General features: G+C 48.5%; 1 protein-coding gene across 2 annotated transcripts in view; it reads right to left on the bottom strand.

Moving 5' to 3' along the window:
- Positions 1-11,308, bottom strand: part of BLK (BLK proto-oncogene, Src family tyrosine kinase) — a 36,761-nt gene extending 25,453 nt beyond the window's left edge. Inside the window, exons 1-3 of one of the 2 annotated variants that reach the window (XM_054629057.2) lie at positions 11,161-11,308; positions 2,442-2,544; positions 61-109 (exon numbers count right to left, since the gene is read on the bottom strand). In XM_054629057.2, the coding sequence (XP_054485032.1) occupies positions 61-109; positions 2,442-2,544; positions 11,161-11,240 (232 nt within the window). In that variant the 5' untranslated portion in view covers positions 11,241-11,308. Of the gene's footprint in view, positions 1-60; positions 110-2,441; positions 2,545-11,160 lie in introns of those variants that run through there. The other variant, XM_077176332.1, reaches the window with a different exon arrangement.
- Between the last annotated feature and the right edge of the window lie 3,757 nt (positions 11,309-15,065).

Genomic DNA, 15,065 nt, shown 5'->3' with positions numbered 1-15,065 from the left:
ACATTTGGGGACCACCACCCTGCAAAACCCCATGGGGAGGCAAAGAAAACAGAGCCTTACCTTGTGCAGAGGCCTGGTTTAGATGAGGGCTGTTGATAACTTGTCTCCCCTGTGATAGAAATAGAAAGGAAAAAGGAGATATTTATCACTTTGCTGTGTTTCAGGAAGAACTTATTTCAGCTTCACAGACGAGTGGGAGTCTGGTCCAGAGACCACTGCAGCCCCTGTGCCTGGCTGCACAGCTGTGATGGCTTTAGCACATTTTTGCCGTGAGGTGTTCGCAGCTGTCTTCACAGAAAAGCTGCAATAAGCCTTGGCTTCCCTCTGAGTTAAAGCAGAAATCTGCTGCCCCCTCATTTGGAGCCTGCTCCATCCAACCCCTGTCCACTGATGCCAGATTTAGGATCAATGAGGGGTGAGAGATGAATGGTCCAATTGAGAAATGGCAATTGCAGAGTTGTTTGAAGCAGAAAACCAGAGACACTGTCTGCCATAATTGTCCCAAGGATCATGGGTGTATATCCTTTGCTCAAGATTACATTAAAAAAAACAGAGGCAGTGGCTGCAACAGCTAATTAATCAGACAACTGTAGAAATCATAGAATATTCAATGGTCCTTGTGGATATCCACTCAGGATATTCTATGATCCAATGATTCCATGATTCCTGAGATGGAAGGGGCCCACAAGGATCATTGATCCAGCTCTGGGCCCTGCAGAGAGACCCCAAAAATCCCACCCTGTGCCTTGGAACATTGTCCAAATGCTCCTGGAGCTCTAGCAGCCTTGGGAGATTCCCTGGGGACCCTGCTCAGTGCCCAACACCCTCTGGGGAAGAACCTTTTCCCAATATCCAAACTGGGAAAAATTCCCAATTTGGGAATTAGTCCCAAATCCCAGCTGGGACTAAATCTCCTCTGACACAGCTCCAGCTGTTCCCTTGGGTTCTGTCACTGGTCACAGGGAGCAGAGATTGCAGCTGCCCCTCCACTGTCCCTCAGGAGGAAATTGCAGACTGTGAAATTAAATAGCAACAAGTTGCTGCAGCTCATCTGGGCACAATTTAAAAATGTTTACTTTGCTCCTGGTTTGGTTTGGCCCTGCTGCTGGAACCGGCAAATTGTCCATAGATCATTCCAAGCGAGCTGGGATGGAACCACCTTGTTTTGGGGGATAACAGTTTGAAACTGGCCTTCAACCACCTCACAGCTCCCATGGTGGGTGTTTGACCACACTGGGTATTTTTATACACGTGCAAAAGTGGTGAAATACAGACAACAGAACTAAAAGCACCTCGTGTTTTCTGCCTGCACCATCCTTTCACCCCAGCTCAGCAGCAGTGTGGGGTGGGAGAGCTGCTCATCTGCTGCCATTTCTCATTTAAGTGGAAGAAATTTGGATTTCCCCTGACATGTGAGAGCTGAGTGCCTGTGGCACAAAATAATGAATGGCAGAAGGTGGCCAGTGATACTGTATTTATACTGATAGTGGCTCCTCTCCAGTGAGCTGGAGAGGATGAAATTTAGGAAAATAACATCTTCTTGGTCAATCTGATGTCATGAAAACTGGACTGAATAGCCGTGGGAGAACTCAGAAATGAAAGTAAAGGAGTGAAAAACATCTCCAGCTGTCATAAAAAGCAATGATTTGCAATTCCTCCCCTCTCCCAGGGCTCAAGATGGTCTTCACATGAGAGCTGCACCTCGAGTTTTTCTTGTGCTGGCTGCAGTGCTGGCAGGGGCAAGGAAAGACAAAACAACTTCACCTCCTTAGGACAGCAACAGAGGCGAAGTGACTTACAAAGTTTAAACAAGTTTGTCATTTGAGGTCTCCTAAATCCTTCCCCAGTTCCTTCCTGTTCTGTGTCCATGGCAGCAGAGGCTGAGGGAATGCAAAGGGAGCAGCAGGTGCCCAGGATTTCTGATTTTCAGCTCAGCCCAACACAGACTGGCTGCAGACCCTCTTCACTGAACCCGCTGAGGACTCACAGTGGTGAAGTTTCCACTGTGGTTTGCAGCTCTGAATCTTAGCCTGAATCTGACCCATCTTGCAAGTCAGCAATATCAGCTTGGGTTTCAAAGTGCTGATGAGAAGATATTTCAATACACACTATTTTAGGGGTTTGAAATATACAGAGGTTCCTCGGAGCCCTTCCCACCCCTCTCCAAAAGGGATCAGCTGGGAGGACCAGGTTTCCCAGAGAAGCTGTGGCTGCCCCTGGATCCCTGGAAATGTCCAAGGCCAGGTTGGACAGGGCTTGGAGCAACCTGGGATAAAGGAAGGTGACCCTGCCCATTTTAGGGGGTGGAACTGGATGGGCTTTCAGGTTCTTTCCAACACAAATAATTCTGTGATTATATGATTCTAAATATTGCCTGCATCACCCCAGATACCAACTGAGCTGTGGAGGGATCCCAAAAGGACACAAAACTGCAGGCTTACCTTGGGTGGGGCAGGAGGAGGTTTGCCCTTGGTTTTTGGGTTGCCTCCAGAAGTGTGTTTCTCATTGGGCATCAGCTGATTTTTGCTGCCAAACAACCCCATTCTGGAAGGAAGAGCAGAAATCGTCTTTAATGAGACAGCTTTTGGGGAAAGGTGCAGGCACTGAGGCACAAAGTCCTTCCATTCATTTAGAACAAGCTGGAGAGGATCAGAATGCAGGACGATGGGACAGTGAAGAGAGGAGTCGAAAACCATCCTGTCTACAGCCCTCTGCTGCCTTGGACCTTGTGCACCCCATGGTTTCTGTTCCCACATGACTCTGGTGTTTCACACTTTGCATAAGAGGTTCAAACAGACACTACAAGTCACCAGAAAAACAAGAAAAAGAGGCTCAAGTGACTGCTTCGGACATGTCCCCTCTCCAACTCAGAGATTTCCATCTGATATCGAACACCCAGAGCTGGGTGATGCCAGAGGGATGAAGATGGATTTATCAACAGCCCTGTGCTGAGCTGTTCAGCTGCACCAGGGCCTCAGGAGAGTCACAGGGTCCCTGGCCTGAGAAGGAGTCACCTCAGGAAGCTCAGGGCTTTCTGCAGCTCCTGTCCCTCCCACGCAGCAGGGCCAGCGCGCGGATGTGGCCGCGCCATGCACGGAACCAGGCCTGCTGCTCCTCACGTTTCAGCAGCTCAGGCTCACACTTGGGCTCTCCAGGAAGCCACAGGACCTCTCTGGCCCTTTGGAATAGTGCAAGAAGTTCAAGGAATGTGGTGCAGCTTGCATCCATCCTGCCTGTAAAGACAAGCTGAGGGCTCGTCTCATCCATCTGCAGCACTCTGGTACTTTTTGATGTGCTCTGGGTCCTCACAAGGTGTGGCTCTTCCAGAAATCATGGATTAGGTTTCCCTACACCCTACGGATGTCGCAGACCTCCTGGACACCCCAAGGATCACTAGACACAAATGAATCAAACCCTTTCCATGGATCATCATCTGGTCTGCATTAAGGTTTCCAAACATGGGCTTGAGGACTGTTTGACTTTCATCCTAGAAATGTAATTTCAGCTCCAGTCTGGAATTCAAGGATAATAATGGGTCTGGGTAGCCAAAATGGCCAAACTCTTCTTGGAGCCTCAAAAATGAAGGAGCAGATGAAGCCAGCATTGCTGAAGTGCAACATCCAGTGCCAAAGTCTGCCCCACTCCTGCTTTGAACCAAAGGCTTTGGAAGGTGTGGGCTACATGCCCAAAACCCCCCAAAAATTAAACCCTGAATACTCTTAGCTGTGCAGAGACACAGTGACTCCTATTTCTGCCAAAATATCTCAAGATCTGCAGTGATCATGCAAGATCAGGGACCACAGGTCCAGGGACACCCCCAAATGTCAGTCTGGCACTGTTTTTTGATAGTCAGATTCCAACCAGTGTGTTCAGAAAAGCTCCCAGTCAGCCAGACTCACAGGGAAAAATAGTCCAGTAAAAGCTACTTTTTTCTTTTGCTTTCTAGCACAGATCCAATATTTCAAAATCTGGGACTCTAAAATGAGGTTTCTAATGGAACCACCACAATATTTTAATTTTTAAATGTCTTCTCCCTTCTGCTTTGTTTTCTATTATTACTGATAAGGTGTGCAAAATAGAAGGAATTGGTGAAATATTTCAGGATAGCCTGATGCACACTTCCCCCCCTCCATCCAAAAGTTTTCATCTCTGAGATTTCCTTTGACCTGGGTTTACAGATGGCCCATCCATCTGTCCCCAGGCCTCAGCTCCGCTCCAGGCACTGACAGCACAGTTGGAGGGGGAGTTTCACCTATTAAATCAACCAGAGCAGTTCCTGCAGCAATTTTATTTTCATTTGGCAGCCTCCAGGTTGTACCCAGAGCTTTGCTCTGCTTAGCAGATCTGGTGGTGCAATGGCACATGATTTATTAGGGGAACTTTTCCTGCTTTTCCACTCTCAACTTTGTGCCAGGATTTCAGATTCTGGATCATGGGGGTTTTCTGCCACGAGAGTGGCTGGAATTTTCTTTTTTTTTCCATTTTTTTTTCCAGCATCAGGAAAGAGCAAAGTATCATTTAAAGTCAAGGCTGGACGATGGATAAGTTTCAGCTACCACTCATTACCAACTGTGAAAGACAGAAAATCCACCTACATATTTGGCATTGATTTGTTGTCCTTGTTATGGTCTCCCTGGAAAATCCTGGGGTCTCTGATATACTCTGCTCCCAAATGAGAGATAATTCATGCAACTGCCATATATTTTTTGGCAGATTTAGGGAATGTGAGATGCAGCACGAGTCAGCAATTCGCTTTGACTGCCAGCTGTGTCACAATGATGATCTTATGGGAGGATTGACAGACCATCTACAGGATCATGGATGCTGCTTTTGGGGTTTTCAGTTGCTCTCAATGTGTGATGGCAACGAAAGATATTTTGGCCATCAAATATATCCTCCCACACACATCCTCCCTCTCCCCTTCCGCTCTGTGTCAGGCAATGTGATTTGTCCAATCATAGGAACACCAAGTGCTCACAAAATTTATAATAATTATAATAATAATAATAATAATAATAATAATAATAATAATAATAATAATAATAATAATAATAATAATAATAAATGTTTGCAATGATTTGGGGGCCTGCAAAAGGGTATAAAATACTGTTGGAGATTGGACCCTCTGGACCAACTGATCTTCCAAGAGGGAAGGCAGCTTCTGGATGGGTCTTCACCCTGGCAGGGACACCTGCAGCACATCCAGCCCAAAGATGGGGAACTTTTGGGTGAGTGAGTAAAAGCTGTCAGTTCTGGTAAAATACAGAGATAAATTCTGAAGTAGCTCCATAGGTGCTTTGCAATTGTGAATTCTGCAGGGCCAAAGACTGAAAATCTGTACATTTCTAGCTGAGCTTGCTTAGACTGTGATGCTTTAGTCACAGGCTGTTGGCCAAATCTGACACTAAGTGGAGTGAGCCACAGTTAGATTTCTTTGAGCAGTTTAGAAAGTGAGGAGGTCTCATGGTTCAACAGGAGAAACTACCTGGTGACACCATAACCACTGCAGGAGATGATGGAGCTACTATTTAGATATCCATTGGCAATATTTGTTGTATTATTTATAAATCTAATCATAAACATCCACACCAGTCTTGTGTGCTTCTTCTCCCCCTGGGCCAAGAATCTTCTTTTTACTACTCTGGTACCCAGTGGTGGCATTGATGGGGCAGAACGGGAAAGGCCTGGAGGAACATCAACCTCAGCAAGTCCAGCCAGGGGCTTGGGGCCATCCCAGCTCCTCTGGCAGGGTTTGAGAGGAGTGGGGACCACCTGTGCCCCCCATGGGGACATTGCAGCCTGTTCTGCACCCTGCTGAGAATGGAAACACCTCTCTGCAGCCTTGCACAGGCTCAGCTCTGTCCCCACGCACGTGTTGGAGACACAGCCGTGCAAAAGCAGCTCAGAGAGGGGAACAACACAGCCCACCTCGAGTCAAGCCTCCCACAAAGGTCACTCTCTCCCACCCACACACAGAGGGGGTTTGAACAGCTCTGGGGATTCAACAGTGCCTACAAAATCCACTGGTCCCACTCTCCCAGTTGCCTCCAACACCTTTGGCAGACAACGCCACCATCCTTTGGGCCAGCAGGCATTTTACAAAACCCAAAATAGTCCCAAAATGTGTTTTACAGAACCCAAAATAGCAGGCAAATATTGCTGGATACAGCGAGCTGCTGGTTCCTATTTCACAGCTGGTGGAACCTTGGATTGGTAAAAAGTAATTTTATTTTCAAAAATAAAAGCGGCTGAGTTGAGTGAGTGTCATGACAATGTGTTTCACTTCTGATTAATGCTTTTAGAAATTATCTTCACAAGAAAAAACAAATGAGAAAAGCTACTTAGAGTAGTTGTCCAACCCTGTTTTTACTTTTTTTTCCAGTGGAAAGGAGTGCTGGGGAGGGCACAATAACTAAGAAAATCATAGAAATTTCCTTTTGTGAATTTATAGTGTTCCTCATCTAAAAATGTGGGTTTTATTTAATAACTATGAGCGGGGAAACTTTTTTTCTTCAAGCTTCCAAAACAAGTTCTTTTTAAAGTGACCAAAATTCAAAGCGGAACAAGCAGAATAAAAAGTTTTAAGGCAACACGAAGTTTTTTCCATATCGCTCTTCATCAGGGAATGGAGTGATAAGACAAGGAGTAATTTAAACTGAAGGAGGGGAAATTTAGGTCTGATATATGGAAGAAATTCTTCCCTGTGAGAGTGGGCAGGCCCTGGCTCAGGGTACCCAGAGAAGCTGTGGCTGCCCCTGGAACTCTGGAAGTGTCCAAGGCTGGGCTGGATGGGGCTTGGAGCACCCTGGGATAGTGGAAGGTGTCTCTGCCCATGGCAAGGGGAGGAATGGGATGGTCTTTAAGGTCCCTTCCCACCCAAACCATTCCGGGATTTTATGATTCTATATGCACAAAAACATTTAGCAAAAAACAGCTTCAGAAACAGAACGATGGAATTCTTGGGGCGGGCCTGTGCAGGTCCAGGAGCTGGACTCGACGATCCTTATGGGCCCCTTACAACTCAGGATATTCTACAATTTTAGGAGTCCAGCTTAGCTGCTGCTAGGTCATGAGTAAAGAGTATTAGATGTTCCTGGAAGAGCCAAGCTGAAGAAGCCATTAGACACCAGGACAATGAGCTCTGTGGTGCAGCCAGCCCTGAATTTGTGGGACAGACATGCAGGTCACAGGAGCACTGGGTGTATGAGCAGAACCTCTAAAACTGGGGTTCAAGCTGGGTGCCCACGTTGGGGAATGATAGAATGCAATTTTAGCAGCCTTCACAGAGATAGCTGAGGTGGCATTTTGGCTACAGAGAGGTGGGTGCAGGTTCAAGTGTTTCTGCAGGAATGAGTCAAAGGGAGCTCTTTGAAGATCATGGAATCACAGAATATCCTAAGCTGGAAGGAAGCCACAAGGATCATTGAGCCAGCTCCCGGCCCTACCCAAGACATCCCAACAATCCCACCTTGTGCATCCCTGAGAGCATTGTCCAAACACTCCTGGAGCTCTGGCAGCCTTGGCCATTCCCTGCGGAGCTGTTCCAGTGCCTGACCACCCTCTGAGGGAAGAAATTTCCTTAATATCCAACCCAAACCCCCCTGGACCCACCTTCACACCATTGCCTCAGGTTCTGTCATTTCAAAGCTTTGCCCATCTCATTTTACAGTGAGCAGCCCTGCACCACCTACTGCCATTTGCTGCTTTGCTCTACCAGGGCAAAAGAGATCTAAAGTAAGTTCTGATGAGAATCCAGCACCTTCTGCAAGAGGGATGTGGGGGACACTGACAGGCAGCCTTGGGATTGCATGGGCGGGTATAGGAAAGGAAACAAGACCAAATTGAGCAGAAAAGCAGAAGTCTTGGCTCACCATTTGCCTCAACCCCATGAAACTGCCATGGAAAAAGAGGTTAATACCCAAGTAAGCCAATAGAGTTTCACTCTGAGGGCAGCTCCAAAAAAAACCCCCTAAGCCTACTGAAATCACAAAATGAGCCCCCTTTCCATCCAAATTCTGTGGTGGGCGCAACAAAGTGTTTTAACAGTTCAGCTAGATCAGATATGTTAATTAATTTTAAAACTTATGAACGTCTATTTTTTAAAGAACACATTTTAAAAAGGAAATGGCTTCAAAAAACCCTAAAAAATTACTTTGAAAATGCAGATCTAGCCTATTATGAAGGGTTTTAAATGCTGGATTTCTCTTTGCAAGTCCTCCCCTCTCCTGAAAGAATTGCTGAAATCAATTCACTTCAGATGCAATAATTTAAGTATTCCAGATTTGCATTTTTGCATCAGCGAGGAGCGAAAAAGTTCAGTAAAAAAATTTTTCCTCCAGTTCTCAGCACATCACAGATGTATTCAATTCTCTTTCCCTTCAATAAAATAGCTCTTCAGAACATTTCCTGACCTGGCACCCTCAGATTGCTTTGCAAGACATAAAATTGAAGAATTACTGAAGATCTTGATGGATCAGCTCCTTAAATAAGAAGGAAGATTTGCTACTGAAGCAGTTTTTGCCATGACCATTTTCTGCTTCTGCTGGGTTTCAGTCAAGTCCTTTTTAGCTCATATTTTGAAATAATTTGCAGCTTCATTGCTAAGAGAAGGTAAGAAGACAACTCTGAACCAACGTGCTGTGCTATAAAGAGCACTGAAACCATGAGCAAGGTCTTTCTCAGAGGCAGAAGGTGGAGGCTACAGCCATCCTCTGTGGTGTGGTGGCCAAAATCTGGCTGCCCCATCTCTGGAAGTGTTCAAGGCCAGGGTGGATGGGTCTTGGAGCAGCCTGGGGTAGTGGAAGGTGTCCCTTCCCATGGCTTTAAGGTCCTTCCCAATTCAAACAAAGCCATTCTGTGATTCCATGATTCCAGCACTGCAGGAAGTCCCCATGAAGAGCTGGAGAGCCCAGAGCAAGAAGCGTCCTGGTTCTTGCTGGGGAGTGAAGCAGATGTGGGGTTTCCATGTTGCATCCTCACTGGAGAACTGGGAATGTCCTATTGACAGTGTTCAGACCCCATTCCAGTCCTGATCTTTGATGGATACCTGGTTTTATTTTACAATGAGGACTCTGTCAAACACTCTGGTCCATGCCAAAGGTCCTCGAAGGGAAGGTGAAGAACCCCCAGGAGCAGCCAGGCTCTCCTGCTGAGGTGAGGTGCTGATGCTGGGGCTGAGCCATCATAAAACCTTCTCACACACCCAAAGAACCCCAAAGCAGCTGCAGCTGCCTCCTTCTCTTGGCCCCATCCTCCTCCTTCCCCATTCCAGTGCATCCCATCTCCCTGGCTTGAATTCTGTCCAGGCCCCAGACTTGAGCACAGCCAGTGTGGCCAAATTGCCTTGGAAATATCTGTTCCCTAGCAGCCCAGGGCAGATGAACAAATCCAGGATCTTTGTGGTCCTGTGATTTATCCCTAAGTGAGGGGTACACATTTCAGGAAAGAGACTGGAGCCCACTAGCTTATTTTAGGATCTCCTGCCACAATCCAAGCCAGCTTTCCATTTCTATTACAATTTATATCTGCACAAAATCTACCATTTTTCTTAGGCCATGATTTGCAGGTGAGCCTGGCCCAAGCAAGCGAAACAAGCAGAAAATCCATCTATTCCAGGCCTTTCTGAAGAGCTGGGACAATCTCTGGGAGAAGGCTATGTGAGGCTGGGGGGCTGTGGGAGAGCACAGATTTCCAGAACCTTGAGCTTAAGCAGATGCAGAAAGTCTTTTGACAGGGAATTAAAAAAAAATAAAGAGAAGAAGATAATAAAAGCTTCTTGCTCATTCCAGAAGAAGAAAACAGCCTCCTGTTGCCAGAGTGGTCATTCCCTAATCAAAACATCTGTCTGGAGGAAAAATGGCTGCTTACATTGAGCTTTGCATCCCGCTGGAGGCCGACGGATGCTCGGCTGTGCTGCAGGAGGCTGTGGGCCAGGAAACAGAGCCAGGGATCAGGGTCTTGGAGAGGGGAAAAGCAGGAGGGCAGACTGCTTATCCCACCTCCCTTCGTGCTTCCCTCATGAGCTCAGCCCAGGCAGCGAGGTGGGATTCTGCTGGGAATGTCTCTGCAGGACTTGGGGGCAGTGGGAGTGGGCAAGGAGGAGGATGGGTCCAGGAGGATGAGGCACATCCCTCTGGGTACCTGCAGCCACTCTGGGGTTCTTCAGGAGGGACAGGTTTAATGACAAAACTGCACATTCCTGCAGAGCCTGGAATTCCAATCCAAATTTCAACTCAAACCTCTCTCTGCCCAATGTTGGTGTTGGCCAAATTGTGGATGGGTCCTGGGTGAGCAGGGGCACAGAGAAATCCCCTCTGCAGGCCACCCCTATCTGACATCCAAACCCTATGGAAGCGGGCACAGGCCATGGTCCCTTGGCCAGAATCCCTGATGCTCCATTCCACAGCACTTGGAGGACACATCAGGAATCTGGAGGGATGTAGGGAGGTCCTGGTCCTCCCAGCCCAGAGAACATGAGGAGATGGATGGGCTCTACACCTTTGTATTAGACCACCAAAACTTCTGCCCTGGGAAAGGCCCTTCCAGGAGGCCCTACATCCCAGAGGATGACTTTTCCTAGGAAGAAGAAAACATTTTATAGGACAGGAGGAGAAATGAACCTGGTGGCAGGCTGGAGCTCAGGAATTCAGTTCCTTGGATTGAGTCTCAGAGGGAATGAGGCTCCCTCCCACCACACTCAGCAGAGGCAAAGGGCTATAGGGAAGGATGTTCACCTCCATCATGAGATGAATATCTCCAATTCCCCACCTGAACACCTCCAGCTGCGTGTCAGGAATAGCAATGGGATGTCAGAACACTTCCCTACTCATTACAGCCATGTCCAGCTCCTGTCAACCTTCCCCACACATAAATCCTCTCTTCCCCTCCAGGCCCTGGGAGAATGTGGGGGATGGGAGTGCCAGGATGTGCACACCTGGCACTTCTTTGTCCTCCCCTCTTTTGCAGCAGACAGAGGGAACAACATCCCTGCAAACCATCCCTCGGCGCCGGATCCAGCAGGAGCTGGGAAGTGCCTCCATCATGTCTTTAACCCACAGATTGTGGGGAGAAAAAATAGGACAAGGAGGGATGGGAGGGTGGATGAAGACAGAGAAAAACCCTCAGGGGAAGGTGGATGGGGGTGGGATGTTCCTGACTTGCCTGCTTCCCACGCTGCTGCTCCTGGGGACACGATCCGAGGACGCGCGAGCCGCTGGCCGGACCCATGACAGATGCTCCATGGGGCTGAAGGCCCTTCCCAAATTTTTCTTTCAGAGGCCTCAGGCTTCCACCACATCCACACCATCCATGAGACCAACAGCTTTACACCCCCGGACCGCAGGAGCAGCCTGGTTTTTTGCAAATGCTTTTAATGGGATTTCTTTTTTTAATCAGGTCTTTGTGTCAGAACTGACTCTTTTCTCCCCCCCTAAGGATTCTTTGCTCTATTTTGCTTATAAAAATGATCACCTGGGAGGGGGTGGGAGTTGCACTTCCCAGGCAACCTGGCCAATGAAAATAACAATGAGGAAGGCGAGAAACACAAAGCGAATCCAGACACAAACCCCAGCAAATGCCACAGGCTATTAACAGCTGTCGTTAAAAGCAGTGAAAATGACTGTGAATGGATTGTACTTCCACTATGCAAACCACCAAATTTTAGGAAACAACCCAACAAACTGGCTTTGCAATGATCTTTCCTTTCTGTCACTAAAAAAAAGGACCTTTTACTGATGAAACACATCTTGTTCCAGCCAGCTCCATCCCTCTATGAACCTACTCGACCATAGCAGCGTGGTCTAACGAATTAAGACCTGGTCAGGGACTTCTGGGTGGCTCGGAGGAAGTGACTTTCTCACTTTGCCTCAGCATGTTCAATTGAGAGATTGAAACTCTGTCCTGGGAGATAAATGTTGTATAAGAAGCAGAATTTGTTTCTACAGAGGCTTCCCATGGTGGATGTGTAATGTTGGCTCATCTGTGGTGTTTCCAGTGTATTTTTTTAAGCTGTTGCAAACACAAGGCCCCCAAAAAACCACCATGTAGACCTCTGTGGGTAACTGCATGGCGTCATCTTTGAGTTGTAAGAGGCAGCAGGGGGGAAAATGACACTTGGTCTCAGCCAGCCCGAGGCTGGGATGACCTCACATCGTTTACACTTCAGCTGCCCCCACTGAGCAGGACAAACACGAGCCAACATCTGCCAGGAGTGATGCACAAGCTAAAGGTCACCCCACGCTGGTGATGGTGTTTACAGGAGGAAAAGCTCCACGGGGCAGATCTGAGCTGAGGTCATGGCAGAGGACCTTTACCAGCCACGGGACACAGGGACAACAAGAGGGTGGCTGAGGACACGATGATGTGTGAGGTGGGGGCAGCTGCTCCAGGGCTCATGTGGCTGGTGCCCCCTCTGGAAACATGGGGTGGGAATCAGCCTTGGCTCTGCAGCTGTGCCCCTGACAAAGGAAGACAACCCCATGGAGGGCTGCAAGGCTATCTGGGCCATACACAGGGGTCTGCAGGTCCTTTGTGGGGGTCACACTGAGCCCATCACCCTGGAGGGTCAGCACAGAATCTCAGAATCTCTAAATACCAGAATCCCAGAATCCTAGAGTCCTAGAATCCCAGAATCCCAGAATCCCAGAATCCTAGAGTCCTAGAATCCCAGAATCCCAGAATAGTTTGGGATTGGAAGGGGCCTCTGGAGATCACCCAGTCCAACCCTCTTGCTAAGGCAGGATCACCTGTAACAGGTGACACAGGAACACGACCAGGTGGGCTTGGAATGTCTCCAAAGAAGAAACCCCACACCCTCCCTGGGCAGCTGTTTCAGTGCTCTGACACTCTTCACATAAAGAATTCCTTCATCATGGTTGAGGTGGAGCTTCTTGTGGTTTATTTTATGTCCATTTCTGCTCATCCTGTGGCTGGGCACCACTGAAAAGAGCCTGGCACTATCCTCTGACACCCTCCAAGCCTGGGTGACACTCAAGACAACCAGGACAGACACCCAGCCCAGCAGGCCTCAGCCAGGTGTGCCTGCTCTTGGAGACACAGAAATGAGGAAGCCCTTGCAGATTTGCCAAACTTCCCCCTTGCCAATTCCCATTTTCCCTTCCCAATTCTCCTCCAGCTAAGGGCAGGGGATGGAGGTGGAGCTCCTCAGGTTTGGGTCTGGGGAAGAAAAAAGCAGTGTCAGGTTAGATGGAGTGCTTTGAGCTTTAGGACAGGCCCTCAGCATTTGGTGGGCGACCTCTCTTTGCTAAATGAGCCTCACTTCCTATCCCTATGAAAAGGGAAGTTGCTCTTTTAGAAAGCTGCTGTCATCCACCGCTGAGGTGGGAAGGAGGAGCTACCACGAGGTGCAGCAGAGGCTGAGCTCTGCTGTAGTGTCTGCCAAGTCATCCTGGGAGCAGGGTGACAGCGTGGCAGCTCCAGACAGAAACCTGCCCCTGCTCTGACACACATTCCCACTGCTGACAGCGGGGAAACCCGGCAGCTGCAGCCGCCTGCTGCAGAGGCTCTCCCAGGGATGGCCGCAGCTCAAAAGCAAGAATTCAAAATAAAAAGGGGTGGATGTGGTGTGGTTTGCCCTGCTGCATCCCAGGGAGGTTTTTCTGGTATCTAAGGTGTCCTGCGTGTCACCTGGAGCACATCCCTTCATCCTTGGGCCTCCTCTGTTTCTTCCAGTCTGGGATCTCATAGCCATGAGATGGAGTTTCTGGAATCCAGAAGCCCAGAAAATTTGCATCCTCAGCCCAGGGATGTCCTCTGAAAGCAGCTGGAGGGGGAACCCTGAGAAAGCTTGTGAAAAGGGGCACTAAAAAGGGAAAAAGTCTCTCATTTGCAGCTCCCAGTCACTCCAGATGGGCTCCATCTGTCCCTGTTCCCCTGACCTGAAAGCACAGGCTGGGATCTCACCCAGCCAAGCAGGGTCCTTCTGGTGGTGGCTTCCACCTTGTTCTCATAAGTCAGTCCCCAGATGTTCTCCAGTGTCTTTGCAGGCCCTGACACAAGTGTGAAATCATGGAATTATGGAATCACAAAACAGTTTGGGTTGGAAGGGACCTTAAAGATCATCCAGTGCCACTCCCTCCCATGGACAAGGACACCTTCCACCATCCCAGGTTGCTCCAAGTCTTGTCCAGCCTGACCTTGGACACTTCCAGAGGTCCAGAGGCAGCCACAGCTTCTCTGGGCACCCTGTGCCAGGGCTTCCCCCCCCTACAGGGAAGAATTTCTCCCTAATATCCAACCTAAACCTATTCTCTGTCAGTTTTAAGCCATTCCTGGGAAAGCCTCCCTGCAGATGACCCCAGAGCCCACCAGGATGACCCCAGAGCCCACCAGGATGACCCCACAGCCAGACTCATGTAATGGTGGCCCCTGCACAGCCTCCTTGTGCAGCAGTGCCCACCCCATGGCATTTTATCCATTTCACACTGAACCAAAGGCATTCTTGTTGGGATTTCTGCTGCAGAGGCATCTCCAGCTTTGAACTGAGAGGATGAAGGTCCCTCTGCTTTCCCAGCTGGCTCCCAGGACTGCTTCCCCATGCTGCTGCTGCAAATGGGCAGCTCATTTCCTCTAGACTTTGTTTTCATGGGCTGGCCAAGCTTTTCTCTTCCCTTTTAGGAATGAGTAGTCTCCTTTACCATCAGAACCTCCCTGTTCCCACTCCTCTAGCAGCAGGACACTTATTTACAGTGTCTTGGAAGATGCTGATGTCTTATAACCAACCCACCAGACTCCATTTTGAGAGTTCATTTTCAGAGCTGTCCGAGGACTTTTTGAACTCTGAGGCAGCATCTCAACTACTAAAACAGGCAATATTGGGGTTCCTCCTCCTCTTAAAAATTTGGTGGCTGCATCCAAACCCCTGGTGATCCCCATTCTACAGGAGCTGTGGTGGCCCCTAGATTATAATTATCCATGTATGTTTATTATGATTATTTAAAGTCTATCCTGATTCCACTGGCCCTCCTGTTGGATCTCTACTTTGCAAGAGACAGGCTATCCCTTTTTCCCTGATTTGAAGGAAAACAGAGGATTTTCCCTGATTCCAT

The sequence above is a fragment of the Agelaius phoeniceus genome, chromosome 3 (genome assembly GCF_051311805.1).
Source record: "Agelaius phoeniceus isolate bAgePho1 chromosome 3, bAgePho1.hap1, whole genome shotgun sequence".
NCBI classification, from domain to species: domain Eukaryota; kingdom Metazoa; phylum Chordata; class Aves; order Passeriformes; family Icteridae; genus Agelaius; species Agelaius phoeniceus.
The sequence above is the reverse complement of the archived record's forward strand: the minus strand, read 5'-3'. Positions and strand labels throughout refer to the sequence as shown.